This window comes from Coenobita brevimanus, chromosome 100 (assembly GCF_032717465.1).
Source record: "Coenobita brevimanus isolate Jiangsu-jjx chromosome 100, ASM3271746v2, whole genome shotgun sequence".
Lineage (NCBI taxonomy): Eukaryota > Metazoa > Arthropoda > Malacostraca > Decapoda > Coenobitidae > Coenobita > Coenobita brevimanus.
Genome location: NC_137053.1, coordinates 57,450,155 through 57,465,979, shown reverse-complemented (window position 1 = coordinate 57,465,979; position 15,825 = coordinate 57,450,155). Strand labels below are relative to the sequence as shown.

Here is a 15,825-nt window from a genome sequence, read left to right as displayed (position 1 = left end):
GAAATGAAGATTGGTGGTAATGGAAACCATTGTGAGAAGAAAATGTTGTGATCTCTGTACAGACATATTTATCTCACTTAGTTGAATCTTAGCTTATCCAGCTCCCATATGATTGGTGATGTGGATATAAATATATTATAGATATATATATATATATATATATATATATATATATATCATCATCATAATCACCATCATCAACATGAGACATTTGCGTATCCACTGCAGGACTATATGAAAGTAGGAAGACTAGCCTATGTATCTCTATCTGGCTTAGCTGTCTTGTAGAGATTGTATGTATGATTTCTATTGTATTTTTTGTCAGTTAATGAGCACTGTACATACACATGAAAAGTACAGCATTGTGTCTGAATGCAGTACATGGCTGAGAATGTTTCCAGTTTATTATGGAGGGCCAATCTCTCCAGTGTACACACATTTTGTCACCATACCACACAGGCATATATATATATATATATATATATATATATATATATATATACATATATAGCCTCTAAAGTACAGTGGTAGAGTGCATTTCGCATTCACGGGTGAACTAGGTCTCGACTCCCCTACTCAGGGTAATAAAACTTTGGGAGTGTTCACCCTGCCACGTACTGCATTGGCGGACATCAATGGGGCGTGCTGAACCAGTGTCGTTTTACAGAAGTATGCTTGCACCCAGTCAGCTTGCGTGAGGCCGACACACTTGGTTCAATAGACTATATAATGTCCAAAAGCCACTACAACACTGCTGGCTAACACATCTGCCAGCACTTCTCACCCTACATACAATCCCTACTAGACAGCCTAAGTCACTGGGGAGATACATTGGTTGTATCGCCCCGACTGGTCGGGATAGGCTGGTCCTGCAGTGGATGCCTCAAACTGCTGGAGGCTATTTTCAGATGAGATATATATATATATATATCCATCGTCCAATCCTATGTTATCTCATGAGGAAGCAAGAAACAGGGTTACAAAGGTTGGTCCTGACATTTAAGATGAGAGTGAATCAGTCTCATTTCAATCAAGGCGGCATTACGTCAAGTACAAACCCCAACCACCCCATGGATATAAACTTTCACCGGTTCAATCCGATTTGAGTGCAGTAATTACCCACTAAACCACCAGGAGCCAAAATTTGGCTATATGGTTACCACCCAGCATAGTAAATGGTTTCCTGGTGTACAGGAAACCATTTGGCTTGTCACTCAGTGTAGGGTCACCCACAGGCAGAAGGAGGAGGAAAGAATGAAGGAATGAAAAACAGAAGAGGGAGTGTAAAGTCACCCGTAGGCAGAAGGACGAGGAAAGATTGAAGGAAAGAAAGACAGAAGAGGATGGAAGGAAGGATGGAGGAGAGGAAAGAGCAGACACCCGAGAGCAGCACTACATCAAGTGAGTGGATGGTGAGCACCCCCACCTACCACCAATATATTTATCTATCTATCTATTGCCAGACACCATAATCTCATAAGGGTTGGCCATTTGACTTTGAGTTATTTGTTTTACGGGGAGGGGCACTAACCCTCAACCAACCCACTTGCTGACATGTAGGGAGCACGTATGGTTTGGTTATGTGGGTACCACCCAGCGTTGTAAATGGTTTCTTGGCTTACAGGAAACCATTTGGCTTGTCACTCAATGTAAAGCTACCTGCAAAGGAAAGAAAAGCAACAAGAAGTGACAGGAAAGTTGTGAGATTATATATATACTGTATATATATATATATATATATATATATATATATATATATACAGTCAATCCTTGTAAATCGCATGTTCATAAATCACTGCTAAGTGACTGTCAGACTGCCGGCACCCTTAAATCGCTGTTAAGTCACGAAAATCGCGGACCTGGGCACCCAAGTGGGCCTTTTCCGAGGAGAATTGTAAAATGCGGCATTCAAATTGAAAATCGCAACCCAACAACCAATCACCACGCATCCCTGGTGGCAAGTGTGCGTACTAATGCCGCCATGTTGTTGTTGTTCTTGTCCCGCCAGTCCGCACACTACAGACCGTCGCCGTGGAGTATGAGAGTTACCTGCCTTTTTTGTGCAACTTCCCCCCGCCTCCTACCTGCCATGGTCCCTCCCGACCCTCCAATGATGCGTTCTAAGCAGTATGGCATCAAGAAGTTGCCACAGTTGTCGTACAGTCAACGTTTGGAGATCATTTCTCGTGTTGAGAGGGGAGAGAAGTTTTCAAAGCTGGTGAAAGAGTTTGGGAAGAAGAAGTGCTGAGAGGTTCTAAGTTCTTCCCAACACCAACCCACTCCATTCACTTAAGCAATTTCGTCATAGGATTAAGGTGAGATCCCTTAATACATGCACTGAATATTCCTAAATTTGTATGATTGTGTTTGATGGTGCCTAGATAGGTTGTAGGTAGGGTGCTGTGGGGGTGAGTTGGCCAAAGTCCAGACCCAAATTAATTTTTCACATGAGAGTTATTATTCATAAATCATGGCAGTGGTCCAGACCCAAACTGCCACGATTTACGAGGATTGACTGTATACATACCCTGTATATATATATATATATATATATATATATATATATATATATATACAATATATATATATATACATATACTGTATATATATAGGCTGGTCACTCTCATCTTAAATGTCGGGACCAACTGCCTAGCCCCGGGCTCCTACGCTCCTCATGGGGCAATGAAGGATTGGATGATGGATGGATGGATGGATATATACATATACAGTAGGCTTGCACGTATGCGTGATCACAGTGCACAAATTGCATAGTACACGAGTGACCAAAAATCATAACCATAAAACTTTGAATGTGCAAGTTTACCCCACAATACGCAAGGCAGAGGCAAGGAGTGGCCCAAAATCACTATTTTCCCAGACTACTTGACCCCCCCCCACCCCACACAATGCACCCATCGTGACTTAAGAGGCTCGTGGGGATGGTGCTCAAGAGGAGTCTACAGTAAGATCTCATCAATAACGACTTCAACAATAACGTTTTCAGCAATAATGTTAAGTTAGAACAGATACCCAGTTTCTATAATAACGTTTGGATTCACTTGAATAATGGTTATTTTGTGAATGGCAAGCTGTTATACTGCAAATACATCCATAACACGATGAGGAATGAAACAGACACACAAGAATGGATGAAGGAAATTGCCGAAAATGTGAGCAGTTGTGAGGAGAAGATGGAGGATCCTCCCCTCACCACCACCCCTGACTCGCCCACTGCCATCCCCTCCACCACCACTGCCCCACCTGACTCACCAGCTGCCTCTCCCTCCACCTCCATGGCCCCACCTGACTCACCTGCTTCACCTGGCATACCTGCAACCCCTACCATAATGACTGTCGCTGCTTTCTGGAAGAAGTGTAACATTCGACAGGCTGTAAATTTCTTCGTCAAAACCTGGAATAATACAACACTGGCAACTGTTAAACACATGTGGTGCAGCCGGGGCTGCGGGGGCACTCTAAGTGTGTTGCTGCGCCTCGGAACCCCTGCTATTTAAGTCCATCAGGCCTTTTGTCTACTGATTTTAAAGTGACTGACTATATTTTTGTTATTTTAACTGTATCTGTAGTACAGTATATGTTTTTAAAATTTTCCCTTTATTATATCTCTAAGGTTAAAAAAATAACATGGTTTGAGAGGATCCAGCCCATATGTTATTTATCCCATAAGATTATGTATTCACAGTACGCGAAATCACAGTGCACCTGGTCATGGTCCTCCCATCCACTTGCACACTGTGTGAGCCCACTGTATGTATATATACAGTAACCCCTCCAAGTTCCGACGTAATAGAGCCCAAGCAATGTCCGGGACTTGGTCTTGTCTGGCACTTGGGCAAAATGCCCCTGAACAGGTACTTACAGACCCCAACCGAACCTAACTTTGAAATCCACCTACATAACTCCCAACCGGACATGTAAAGCATCTATTTAAGACCCTATTCACACAAATAAGGGACAGAAACCATAAAATAAATGAAAAGGAACCAGAGAATGAGAAATTAGAAGTAAGGAAAATATTTAGCAGTGTACAATGTACTTACGACACGTCTGTGACTGTTGCAAAGATTAACCCGCCTCCTCTATGACTCTGACAGTGGTGAAGGTGCACTAGAAGCACAGACAGTAATCCAGTGTTGCGCTGCCCTTAGTCTTTTGCACTGTGAATTATAACTTTTTAACACTGCACATTATGTTCTTCCTTGTGCCATGCCAGTTGCAACATGCCAGTGTTGCACTCTGAATTTAATCCTTTGCAATCCAATTTCTAACCTCTTAACACTGCACAACACTGGAAATTCCTATGTGGTCTAGTGGTAGCAGGGCCTGCAGCAGGTAGGGCACCACCACAAAAGCGAGCACGTGGGCAGCCATGGCGACGAGTGTGCAGTCACGACGGTAGGTAGGCAGGAAGTGGGGAGGATGCAGGGGTGCTCTAGTGGAAATCGGAGGAACTACGCACCAAAACACAGCTGTTCGTTGCCGCGCAGCAAATTTAAAGTAGGGATGAACACATTTTTTTTTTTTTTCATTTTTCGTTTCTTGGCCATTTTTGGTGTCCAAGGACCCAAGCCCAAGATGTCTGGGACTTGGGGTGTGCAGGACTTGGGCATCCAGGTCTTAAAGGGATTACTGTATACACATATTATATATATATATATATATATATATATATATATATATATATATATATATATATATAGTGGTAGGTGGAGGCGACCATCATCCACTCACTTGATGTAGTGCTGCCTACTTCTTCCTTAGCCTTTATCATTCTTTTTCTGTGCCTGCCCACCTCTCTTCCTATTTCTGGCATCTTTCCTGTCACTACTTAATGCTTTTCTTTCCATTACAGGTGGCTTTACATCGAGTGACAAGCCAAATGGTTTCCTGTAAGCCAAGAAACCATTTACAACGCTGGGTGGTAACCATATAACCAAACCATACGTGCTTCCTAAGTGTCAAGTGGGTTTGTGGAGGGTTAGTGCCCCTCCCTGTAAAACAAGTAACTCAGAGTCAAATGGCCACCCCGTAAGGGATTATGGCATCTGGCAATAGATATACAGTATATATATATATATATATATATATATATATATATATATATATATATATATACAGGTATATATATATATATACAATACTGTATATTGTTTCGTTTATAAAGGCTCCAACATGCTTGCATGCGTCGGCCTTGGTCACCTAATGGCGGCTCTCCATGCTGCATGATCCATTGCAGCCTTCTTCTTCAGTCCCTTAACCCTGAGGTCACACTTAATGACCTCATCCCATGTCTTTCTCGGTCTACCCCTCGTAACCCCACCCCCAGTATTAACACTTCTCACCTTCCTCCCCCAATTATCATCCCCCATCCTCTCCACATGTCCAAACCATCTTAATTTACTTCTCCTCATCACAACACCAATACACTCCAGTCCCATCCTACCTCTCAACTCTTCCATCGTGAACCCAGCCCCCCCAGACCTTGGACGCAGGGACGCACTACACATCCACATAATCATTGTCATTTCTGTATGTCTGAGCCAGCGAATATCCTCCTCCTTCACTGCCCAGGTCTCACTACCATACAGCATTACACTCCTAACACATGTTACATACAAAGGCCCCTTAGCAAGTAGAGAGAATCCTCTCAATGTCAGGAGAGGCAAGAGCTCCCTGAACTTCTTCCAACCACTTCTCACCCTAGCCACAGAGCTAGCTCCAGCCCCACCTCCAGCACACAACATGTCTCCCAAATAACAAAATTCTTCCACACACTCAAGAGATTCACCAGCAAGTTCAATTCTTTCACGTCTGACACTCTCCACCTGCTCTCCCCGACAAGCTGTACACATAAAATCAGCATTATCTCGCAGTCTACCTCTGATACCACTACATCTCTTATGCACCCATTTATCACAAACACCGCACAAGATGGAATTACTTCCCACGCCCTTGTGGCAAACTGCACATGGGCATATATATATATATATATGTACACTAGTATGTAAATCAGAAAATTATATAATTGTTATATTTCAAGAAATAAATTTGATTTCACTTTTAAGGTTATTATTCTATTCAAAATGTAAGAAACATATACAGAGGAACAAAAACAGCTGAGGCCCAAAGTTCCCAACTTCTTTCATGATTACAGCAATGAGCATCCTCATTCAAACTATTCACATGCACATGGTGTTGAAGAAGGCCTCCTGCATGTGGTGGCACTGATATAACCAAGTGGCTCCTCTGCCTGGTTATACAAACGTAGCTCAACTCTCTCCCTATTTCCATAAGGAAGATAGCAAACTGCTGAAAAAGGGCAACTTCAGCCTGCAGTCCACTGGGATCACATTTCAGATGAATCCTGGGCTACAGATACTGCTGCTCCACATACACCAGAGGTAGGGATATCTACAGCATATCTTTTTTTTTTCCTCAGTATACATGAATAAAAAAGAGAGAGGAAGTCATAAGTCCAATTCACTCCTCTAATGTGCTGTAGGAACTATGAAGCTGCTGTAGCTGCAGTACATGTGTTACACAGATGGTCTGCCACATCTCTAACCACTTAGGATTGGGTGATCTGCTTTTTGGTTTATTTTTCAATCTATCTATCTATCTATTGCCAGACGCCTCAATCCCGTTTGGGGTGGCCACAAACAAATCGCCTCCAAGTCGCCCTGTCCCCCGCCATTTCACTCCCCTGCTCCCAACTCACACCCCTCTCTCTCATATACCTCTCCACACCATCTCTCCATCTCATCCTCGGCCTCCCCCTCCCTCTTTCCCCCTCCACCTCACTCACATACACTCTCTTCGTCAGTCTTTCACCCTCCATCCTCTCCACATGGCCAAACCACCTCAGTGTGTTCCTCATAACGCTTCCTGCTGATACTAAACGATTTTCTTGAACAATGGAAAGAGGTCTCATGTTCAAGGTGTTTACTGAAGCTATGTCTAACCCAGAAGTTTGAAAAGTATATCCTAATCTGAAAGATGTTGTCAAGGAGTATCAAGAATTAAATGATAAAAATACATAACTGGATTCAGGGGGCAAAATTGGATGGAGGGATTCCAGACTCCTATTTAAGGCCTACTCAGTTATCCTTTACAACATGAAGAATAGGCAGCTGGTATCCTTTGTCTCCTAAACCCTAAACTTTACAAATTTCTCACCAGATTTTCTCTTAACCCTCTCAAAATGATATATCTTTCATTCCTGCTGCTACAAGACAATTTTTATTAAACTTAAGAGAGATATCCAGTGGTGACAAAGTCACAAATTACAGTAAATCCATTAACCCCTCCATTCCAGATGTCCTTTTTTATTACATTCTCCATTCATGTCAAAGGTACTCAACAAAACATATAAGAAGTGCTATGATGCATGACAGTGAAATGGCCTGTAAGAAAAGATATTATACATGCAGATTAGAATGGAATGTTGACATTGATGATCTAGGTCTCACTGCGTGACAAAACTGAGAACAGTATACTGGGACAGAAATATGGCATAAGAAATAGTAGAGGTGAGGCAAACTAATAGGTTTAATGCTGATGGTGACTGGCTGAGGAGGGTCACAGGTATGAATGTGGAGGGTAAAATGCCCAGAAGCTGACCAACAAAGACATGGCAGGGAGGTTATGAATGGTGACCTGCAGGTTAAGGAACTGAGCAAGGAAGCTTCATGGAAAGCTCTCATCATGTGAAAAAACCTGTACTGTACATGTTAACATGGTCAATGGCCACTAAACACAAATACAGGATGTCCTCAAGCAGTGGGGTATTAAAACCCCTCAGAGAGTAAAGTCTTCAACAGGATGAATAAAATTGCCTGGCTGTAGTGAAAATCATGCTGTACAGACATGTCATCATAATGAAGAGATTAAATTCTGCACAGAATAATGGCTCTATAAATACATTCATCAAGTCTTTTTAAAAAATTTTCTCAAAGAAGACAGTCAGGAATAAAAATGTTCCTTCATACCCATATAGTTTTTAAAAATGGTATCAACCTTTACTATCATGATACCCTGTGTATTTTACATAAAAAGTCAGAACTATGAGCTATTAAAAATTCAGCCTGTGGAGTGTACCAAATAAACAAAAATACAGTAATAACTTTATAACTGTCATTCAAGCCCATATTCAATGTACTGTACAGTACTGTGTTTACAATGATTTGGTGCGTAACACCTTCCTGACATGTATTTCACAAAAATGCAATATTTCTCTCTAATATCTAGCACTGAGATCTAAAAGCACTTCACCAACTAGCCTCAACTAACACTCGTCTCACACTGTTTATCCACTCTTTCAAAGAGTCTATTTGTTCAACGCTCTCAGTGTTCATTCCCAAAGATCATCATCATCTACCTTTATATATCCATAAAAAGTATTTAATTTAGCAGATCCCCCAACAATTTTCCTGCTATCAAGTTCATACTCCATACATAGCTTATAACTGGATACTATAGGACATCAACAGTAACAACTTTCATTTCCTACTACATTAAGTATTTTTACACATTTACAAAAAATATTTATTATAATGGATCCCTAAATATTCTTCCTGCCATCAAGTCCTCACACTGCTGATGACCCAAGAGGATGTGACAGCAACCCTGTGATAGATACCAGGCTGGTGGTCAACTGCACACCCGAACCCAGCGGAGGTAATGCCTGCCAGGATCCATCGCCCATCACGGTTAACCACAAGAGGGCCACCAGAATCACCCTGAGAAAATTTTGGAAAAAAAAAGGAAAAAAAAAAAAAAATGGAGACAATATAAAAGGACTATTTCTGTCATAGTGAAATGAACAAGGAAAGCTGGCCTGAAAAATTACTAATGTTAACAGCTAACAATGTGTTCTATGAGTACATAAAGGTGTGGATATGTATCAAGTGCTGGAATTTATTTGTACTTAACATGAAATAAAGTAAAATACCAGACATCCAACAATCAGATTACAGTTACTAATAAAATATAAGTCCATCCCATCCTAGCAAAAAATCAATATGCATTACCTAATCATCCACCCATCATTTAATTCTGTGTTGCCCCATGAGGAGCACAGGAGCCCAGGGCTAGGCAAGTTGGTCCTGACATTTAAGATGAGTGACCGGCCTTGCTTATCGCTGAGTGGCATTACATGAGCAATAAACTCCAACTACCCCTTGGATATAAACCTGCACAGGCTCAATCCAATTGGAAAGCCTTAATTACCCACTAAACCACCAAGTGCCATAATTTGATTATATGGTTACCACCCAATGCAGTAAATGGTTTCCTGGGCTACTGGAAACCATTTGGCTTGTCACTCAGTGTAGAGACCATAAAGCAGCACTACACTAAGTGAGTGGATGATGGGTGCCTTCACCTACCACTGATTACCTGATCAACACACTGTAAATCTCTTAATCTCTACTGGATAATCAACTTACCAGACAAGCATCCATCTTTCCCTGGGAGTGTCCAGCACAGAACATCTCGAAGTGGAGTTTGACATCAATCCCCTTATGGTGGTGCCAACGCAGACATTCATCATTGCTGATGATGGGAACATACACTTTTCGCAGTATATTAGTCCCAGTTTTACCTGAAAAAAGCGGAGAACATTAATGATAGGAAAATTATACAGTTCCTTGTATTATTCTGGCTAATATATATGAAAAAACACTGTTATAGAAGTGTGTATGAGTACACATGTGGGTGGAAGGAGAATGAGAAGCTTAGCTAGGGAAACATAGGGATACGCTTCTGTAAGATGGTCTTATTAGTAACAATTTTGCAAAAACTTGCCAATACCTACCAGGATTTCATATTTGACAGTTCAAAACAAGCAATCTCTGAGAAAAAGAGATGGGACCCCACAAGCATGGCTCATTTCCTGTATATCACAACTAGGTAAAAACAACCACAGTAGGTAAATACAATATGGTATAAAGTATGCCAGAAGCTCATTATTTAAAAAAAAAAAAAAAGCTATAGAACTATATGATAGCTAACTTTGGGCAAGGAAAAGAAACACTCTCTTTACTCTAGAACGGGTGGAAACGTCCGGCCTCTGGGCCGTATAAGACCTGCAAGACCATTTGCTCAAGCCCGTGAGGCAGTTCATAAATGCAATTTCATAAACTCATGAATGCATGTATAAATGCATGTATATATATATATATATATATATATATATATATATATATATATATCTATCTATTGCCAGATGCCTCAATCCTGTTTGGGGTGGCCACAAACAAATCACCTCCACGTCGCCTTGTCCCCTGCCATTTCACTGCCCTGCTACCAACTCACACCCCCCTCTCTCATATACCTCTCACCCCATCCCTCCATCCCATCCTCGGCCTCCCCCTCCCTCTTCCCCCCTCCACCTCACTTACATACACTCTCTTCGTCAATCTCTCACCTTGCATCCTCTCCACATGGCCAAACCACCTCAGTGTGTTCCTCATAACACTTCCTATCACATCCACATCCACACCACAACGCTCCTTTATATCCTCATTCGTCAGCCTGTCTCTCCATGTGACTCCACAGGCTCCTCTTAAATAACTCATTCCCACTGCTCTCACTCTTGACTTGTGTCCTTCCAACAACGTCCAAGCTTCACTTCCATACGTTAGAGTTGGTATCACAATACTGTCATGTAGTAACTTTTTCACTTCCATGCTCACTTCCCTGTTTCTTATCACTGCTTTCAAAGAACCAGCAACTTTTCTTCCCTGCTGTACCCTTTCAAGCACTTCACCTTCCAAACCTCCATCCTTACTCATCACACTACCCAAGTACTTAAATGTTCTCACATTTTCCAATTCCTCACCATCCAACCTTGCTGTACATTCACTGACTTCACCTCTCTCAAAGACCATCACTTTACTCTTCCCTACATTCACCTTTAGATTCTGTTTCTTACACACTCTCCCAAACTCATCCACAAAGCCTTGCAACTCCCATTCGTCTTCACTTAACAACACAATGGGAGAAATGGAGTTCCCCCAAGCTAAACCCTGTATTGGACTATATAGCCCCACTATCATCTGCAAACAACTGTACAGGAAGTTTCCAAACACTATTCTCTCTCATCAGGGCCACTCCAACATCCACTACCCTACCTTGTACCTCTTTTATTACCCCATCCATGTACAGATTGAACAACCATGGAGACATGACACATCCCTGTTTCAACCCAACCTTCAAAGAGAAAAATTCACTTAGTTCACCATCCACACGCACTGCAGCCTTAGCACCATCATACATACTCTTCACAGCATCCAACAACTTCCCATCTACTCCATATATTCTTAATACTATCCACAATCCTTGTCTATCCACCCTGTCATATGCTTTCTCCAAATCCATGAAAGCCACATACAACTTCTTTCCTTTCTCTACAATAAATATATATATATATATATATATATATATATATATATGTACTGGGCTACAGTTGATTTTAAGTTGATAATTTTGTATGGCCCGCTAATGATGTTAAAAATATCCTAATGGCCCTTTATAGGAGAAAGGTTTCCCACCCCTGCTCTAGAAACACTACATCAAATCAGTGATGTCCTATGCCTCCCCTGCATGAGCTTCCATCCTATCTAATACCTACCACAACACTCTGCAAATCAACACCCTAAACATCACCATTGGGTGTACCAAAATCACTCCCAGAGCTCACTTATACTCTGAAACTAAAGTCCTCCCTGTCAGAAGCTACCTTGATATGATGGGCATACAGTTCTATGTAGCTGCCTGTGCCAATACACAACATCTGTATCATTACATGACAGACACACACAACATACAAGGCTCATTAATCAATCACCACACAAGCATTACAAAGCCTTCTACAAGAATATCCCATCTCCACACATTTCAAAACTAGCAATGAAAAAACATGTGCATACTCACTTCACAAAGAGGGAAATACAATATTTCAATCACAACACCATCCAGAGGTGCCCTTAAACAGTAATGATTGAGTTCACCTAGCTTGGCATAGAACAAGACATCACCCAGCCCTCCTCAGCTCCCAGCTTAGATTTTGGTTGAGTGGAATCACAGATGATATGAGCTCAGCTTGTAGATTAGGCCCATACAATATAATACACATTATAGAGCACTACACAGGATATACCACACTAAGATGCAGACACCATCAATGGTGTAGGGAACCTATAGGACAACCCCATTGGGACAGCTGTTTACCTGCAGTTGACGGGTCTGCTTGATGAGACGGACCTGCGTTGAGCAACAACAACTAACTTACTCTACTGGTTTCAAAAACAAAATGAAATGGGGTACAACTCACCAAAGGAATTGTCCGTTTTACCCCAACCTGCCACAATGCCCATTTCACCTATAAAATCGTCATTGGGGTCTGGGAGGCAGATAGGCAGTATATTTTCCCGATAAACAACGGGTCTATTTAACCTCAGTACAGCAACATCATATCTGAAAGTGGGAAAATATGTGTTAATGTTCTACAGTTATATTATGAAAATATTGTTCAAAGCCTAAACGTAATAGAGTCAGTGTGTAATATTTGGTCAGACTGTATACAGCTATTGGCTATAGTACACATGAATGTTTGTAGTTTTTTCGATAACAGCTGTTTTGGTACTTTACATTAAACATGGCCGAAAATATAAACAATAAGGGACTGGAATTTCAAGGATTTGATGCTAATACCAATGTCATGGACCTGGTTAAAACATTAATTATGAGGGTTAGTGAACTCGAAAAGAAAGTAGAGAATCTAGTGATAAAGGATGTGTCAGTAAATACTGAAACCACCATACAGAGTCTGATCCAGTCCAATGAAACAGCCAATGAAGAGATTAGGAATTTGAAGCGGGAAAATGTTGAACTGAGGAGGAAACTAGAAGAGAGTACTAATAAAATGGAGAAGGTGAGTAATGTATTAGAAGAACATAAGGCAAAGTGGGCACACGTAGAAGAAGAACAGAAAGAAGTGGTCAGCTTAAGAGAAATCATCCAGGAAGAAAGGGAAATGAACAAGAAAGAAATGGAAGAAAATGTAGTGAAAATACTGAAGAAAAAAGAGAAAATAGTGAGAGAAACTGTAGAAAGGAACAGATGTGTGGTAGTATTTGGAAACAGGGAAGAGGAAGAAAAGGTTAGGTTCGTAAGACTCGAGAGAGACACGAACATGGTGAGAGGAATATTAGGCAAGATTGACCCCGAAGGAGACAAGTGGGTAAAAGAAATTGAGGAAGTAAGGAGGATAAGGCCTTACAAGAAAGGGGAAACAAGACCAATGAGAGTCAAGTTTACATCAGAAAGTGTAATAAATGAGATACTTAAAGTGACCTGGAAATTAAGCAAAGAGGCGGGAATGGAAAATATTATAATAAGAAAAGATCTGAATGAAGAAGAAAGAGAAGTTTTAAAATCATTAAAGGAAGAAGTAAAGGAAAAAAATGATAAAAGGAGAGAGGAAGAATGTAATACTTTTTTCTGGGGAGTATTGGATATGAAAGTAAGGAAATGGTATTTAAGGAAACAGAAGTGAAGGAAACTAAGGGGGATGGTTGTGAAAGATCAGAAGTTGAGGAAGTGGAACGGACAGAGAGTAGGAGAGAAGAGGGTATTAATAATGTCAAAAATAATTTGAAGGTGATATATACTAATGTTGATGGTTTCAAATCGACAAGGATCGAAATTAATGATTTTTTGAGAGAACATGAACCTGATGTCATGTGCTTTGTAGAGACCAAATTAAGAGAAGATATTGATGTTCATTTGGGAGATGGTAAATACAAACTGTGGAGAAAAGACAGAAAAGAAAAAAAGGGAGGAGGAGTGATGATAGCAATGAAGAACAACATAAATGTAGATACTGTGGAAATGGGAGAAGGCAGGGCTGAAGTGATATATATGAAATTAGAAACTGGAGAGAATGTTAAGCGAGATATGGCGGTAGTGTATGTTCCCCCAAAGACGAGAGCATGGAAGGATGACGAATACCATGAGATGTTGTCAGATATGGCTAGCTACTTGCAAAAAATAATTGAGAAAAGCAATAATATAATTTTGGTGGGTGACTTTAATTGTAAAGAGGTGAACTGGGAGGAATGGTACTCGGCAGGCAGCGAGGATTCGTGGGGCACTATGTTATTAAATATAATAATGAATAATGTGATGAGGAAAGGAGAAAGAGGGGAGACATGATTGCGGTGTTCAGGACCATGGTGGGAGTAGATAAAATTGACAAAGAAAATCTGTTTGTATGGGATAAGAGAGCAACAAGAGGACATGGAATGAAATTGAAAAAGTCATGCTGCTTGAAGGATATCAAGAAATATAGCTTTCCTTACAGAAGTATAGACTTATGGAATAGCCTGGACAAAGAGATCGTCCAGTCAAAAAACTTAAACGAGTTTAAAGTTAAATTCAACTTATTGAGAAACGGCGACGGAAACCCACGAGCATAGTACATTCCGTGTATATTACAATTAGGTATATTAGGTAAATACTTAAATATTTGGAACGACTTAGACAAAGAGGTGGTGCATGAGAAAAACATTCATGTGTGTAATGGTAGACATGATAAATGTGGATATGGAGACAGGACAACACGAGCATTGCTCAATTCCTGTATACTACAAATAGGTAAATACATGCCTACCCCGATATCCGACAGTGTTGTGTACCAGTGGGAGTGATCGGTCAGTGAGTATATCAGATATTGAAGCAATTTTTCCCACAAGGTACTGAAGAAAAGCCAGAGATGTATTCCAGGCCCAAACCCAAAACTCTCATATCCCTTACTCAATCAACAGAGACTGATGAAGAAACAACATAGGTGATGTTATTTCCTCATAAACAATGCTATTGCTAAAAAATGAGACAACAAACATCACGTGCAGGAAGGTATTCAGGCCAACAGACACAGCAAAAGTGGGAGAGTGGACGAGCAGGCCAGGCAGGTGGAGGTCAGGGAGGGAGACAAGTGGGGGTGAGGGAATGGGGAGGGAGACAAGTGGGGATGGGGAGGGAGACAAACTGGGGTGGGGGAGGGTGGGGGGATGGGGAGGGAGACAAGCAGGGGTGGAGGAGGGCAGGGGGACTGGGAGGGAGACAAGACAGCCAAACTGCCCTGCTACCCCCACCCTGGTTCTCTCTCTCTCTCTCTCTCTCTCTCCCTTTCTCACACACACACGAACGGACAGCCACAGCGAACGGATGTGTCTTAACTGCTCCCGGGCCAAGGCTCAGCCACCGCTGCAAACCTTAAGTAGTTTTCAGGAATTATGTTTGTCCTGTCTCCTATCGTCTTGTTTTCAGTTTAAAATACTGTAAGTTAATATAGACCACCAAAAATGTAAAGATCTATTGACAAGAGTATACATGAATGTTTGTAGTATTTTCGGTAACAGCTGTTTTGGTACTGTAAGTGTAACCAACCTCAATCATGGCCGAAAATGTAAACACTGAGGGACTCGAATTTCCAGGATTTGATAGAAATACTAATGTCATGGATCTGGTTAAAACACTGATTGTGAGGATTAGTGAACTTGAAAAGAAAGTGGAGAATCTAGTGTTAAAAGATGTGTCTGGGAATACAGAGGTTAATATACAGAGTCTGATCCAGTTTAATGAGACGGAGAATGAAGAGATAAGAAATTTGAAGCGTGAAAATATTGAATTGAGGAGAAAACTAGAAGAGAGTACAAATAAAACGGAGAAGGTGAGCAATGTATTGGAAGAGCATAAGGCAAAGTGGGCACACATAGAAGAAGAACAGAAAGAAGTGCT

General features: G+C 41.1%; 1 protein-coding gene across 1 annotated transcript in view; it reads right to left on the bottom strand.

The window, feature by feature from the left end:
• Positions 1–8,600: 8,600 nt before the first annotated feature.
• The window catches only part of LOC145414664 (uncharacterized), a 93,868-nt gene continuing 86,643 nt past the window's right edge, over positions 8,601–15,825 (bottom strand). Inside the window, exons 10-12 of the mRNA XM_080284183.1 lie at positions 12,356–12,498; positions 9,468–9,622; positions 8,601–8,759 (exon numbers count right to left, since the gene is read on the bottom strand). Coding sequence (XP_080140309.1) covers positions 8,601–8,759; positions 9,468–9,622; positions 12,356–12,498 — 457 coding nt within the window. The remainder of the gene's footprint in view (positions 8,760–9,467; positions 9,623–12,355; positions 12,499–15,825) is intronic.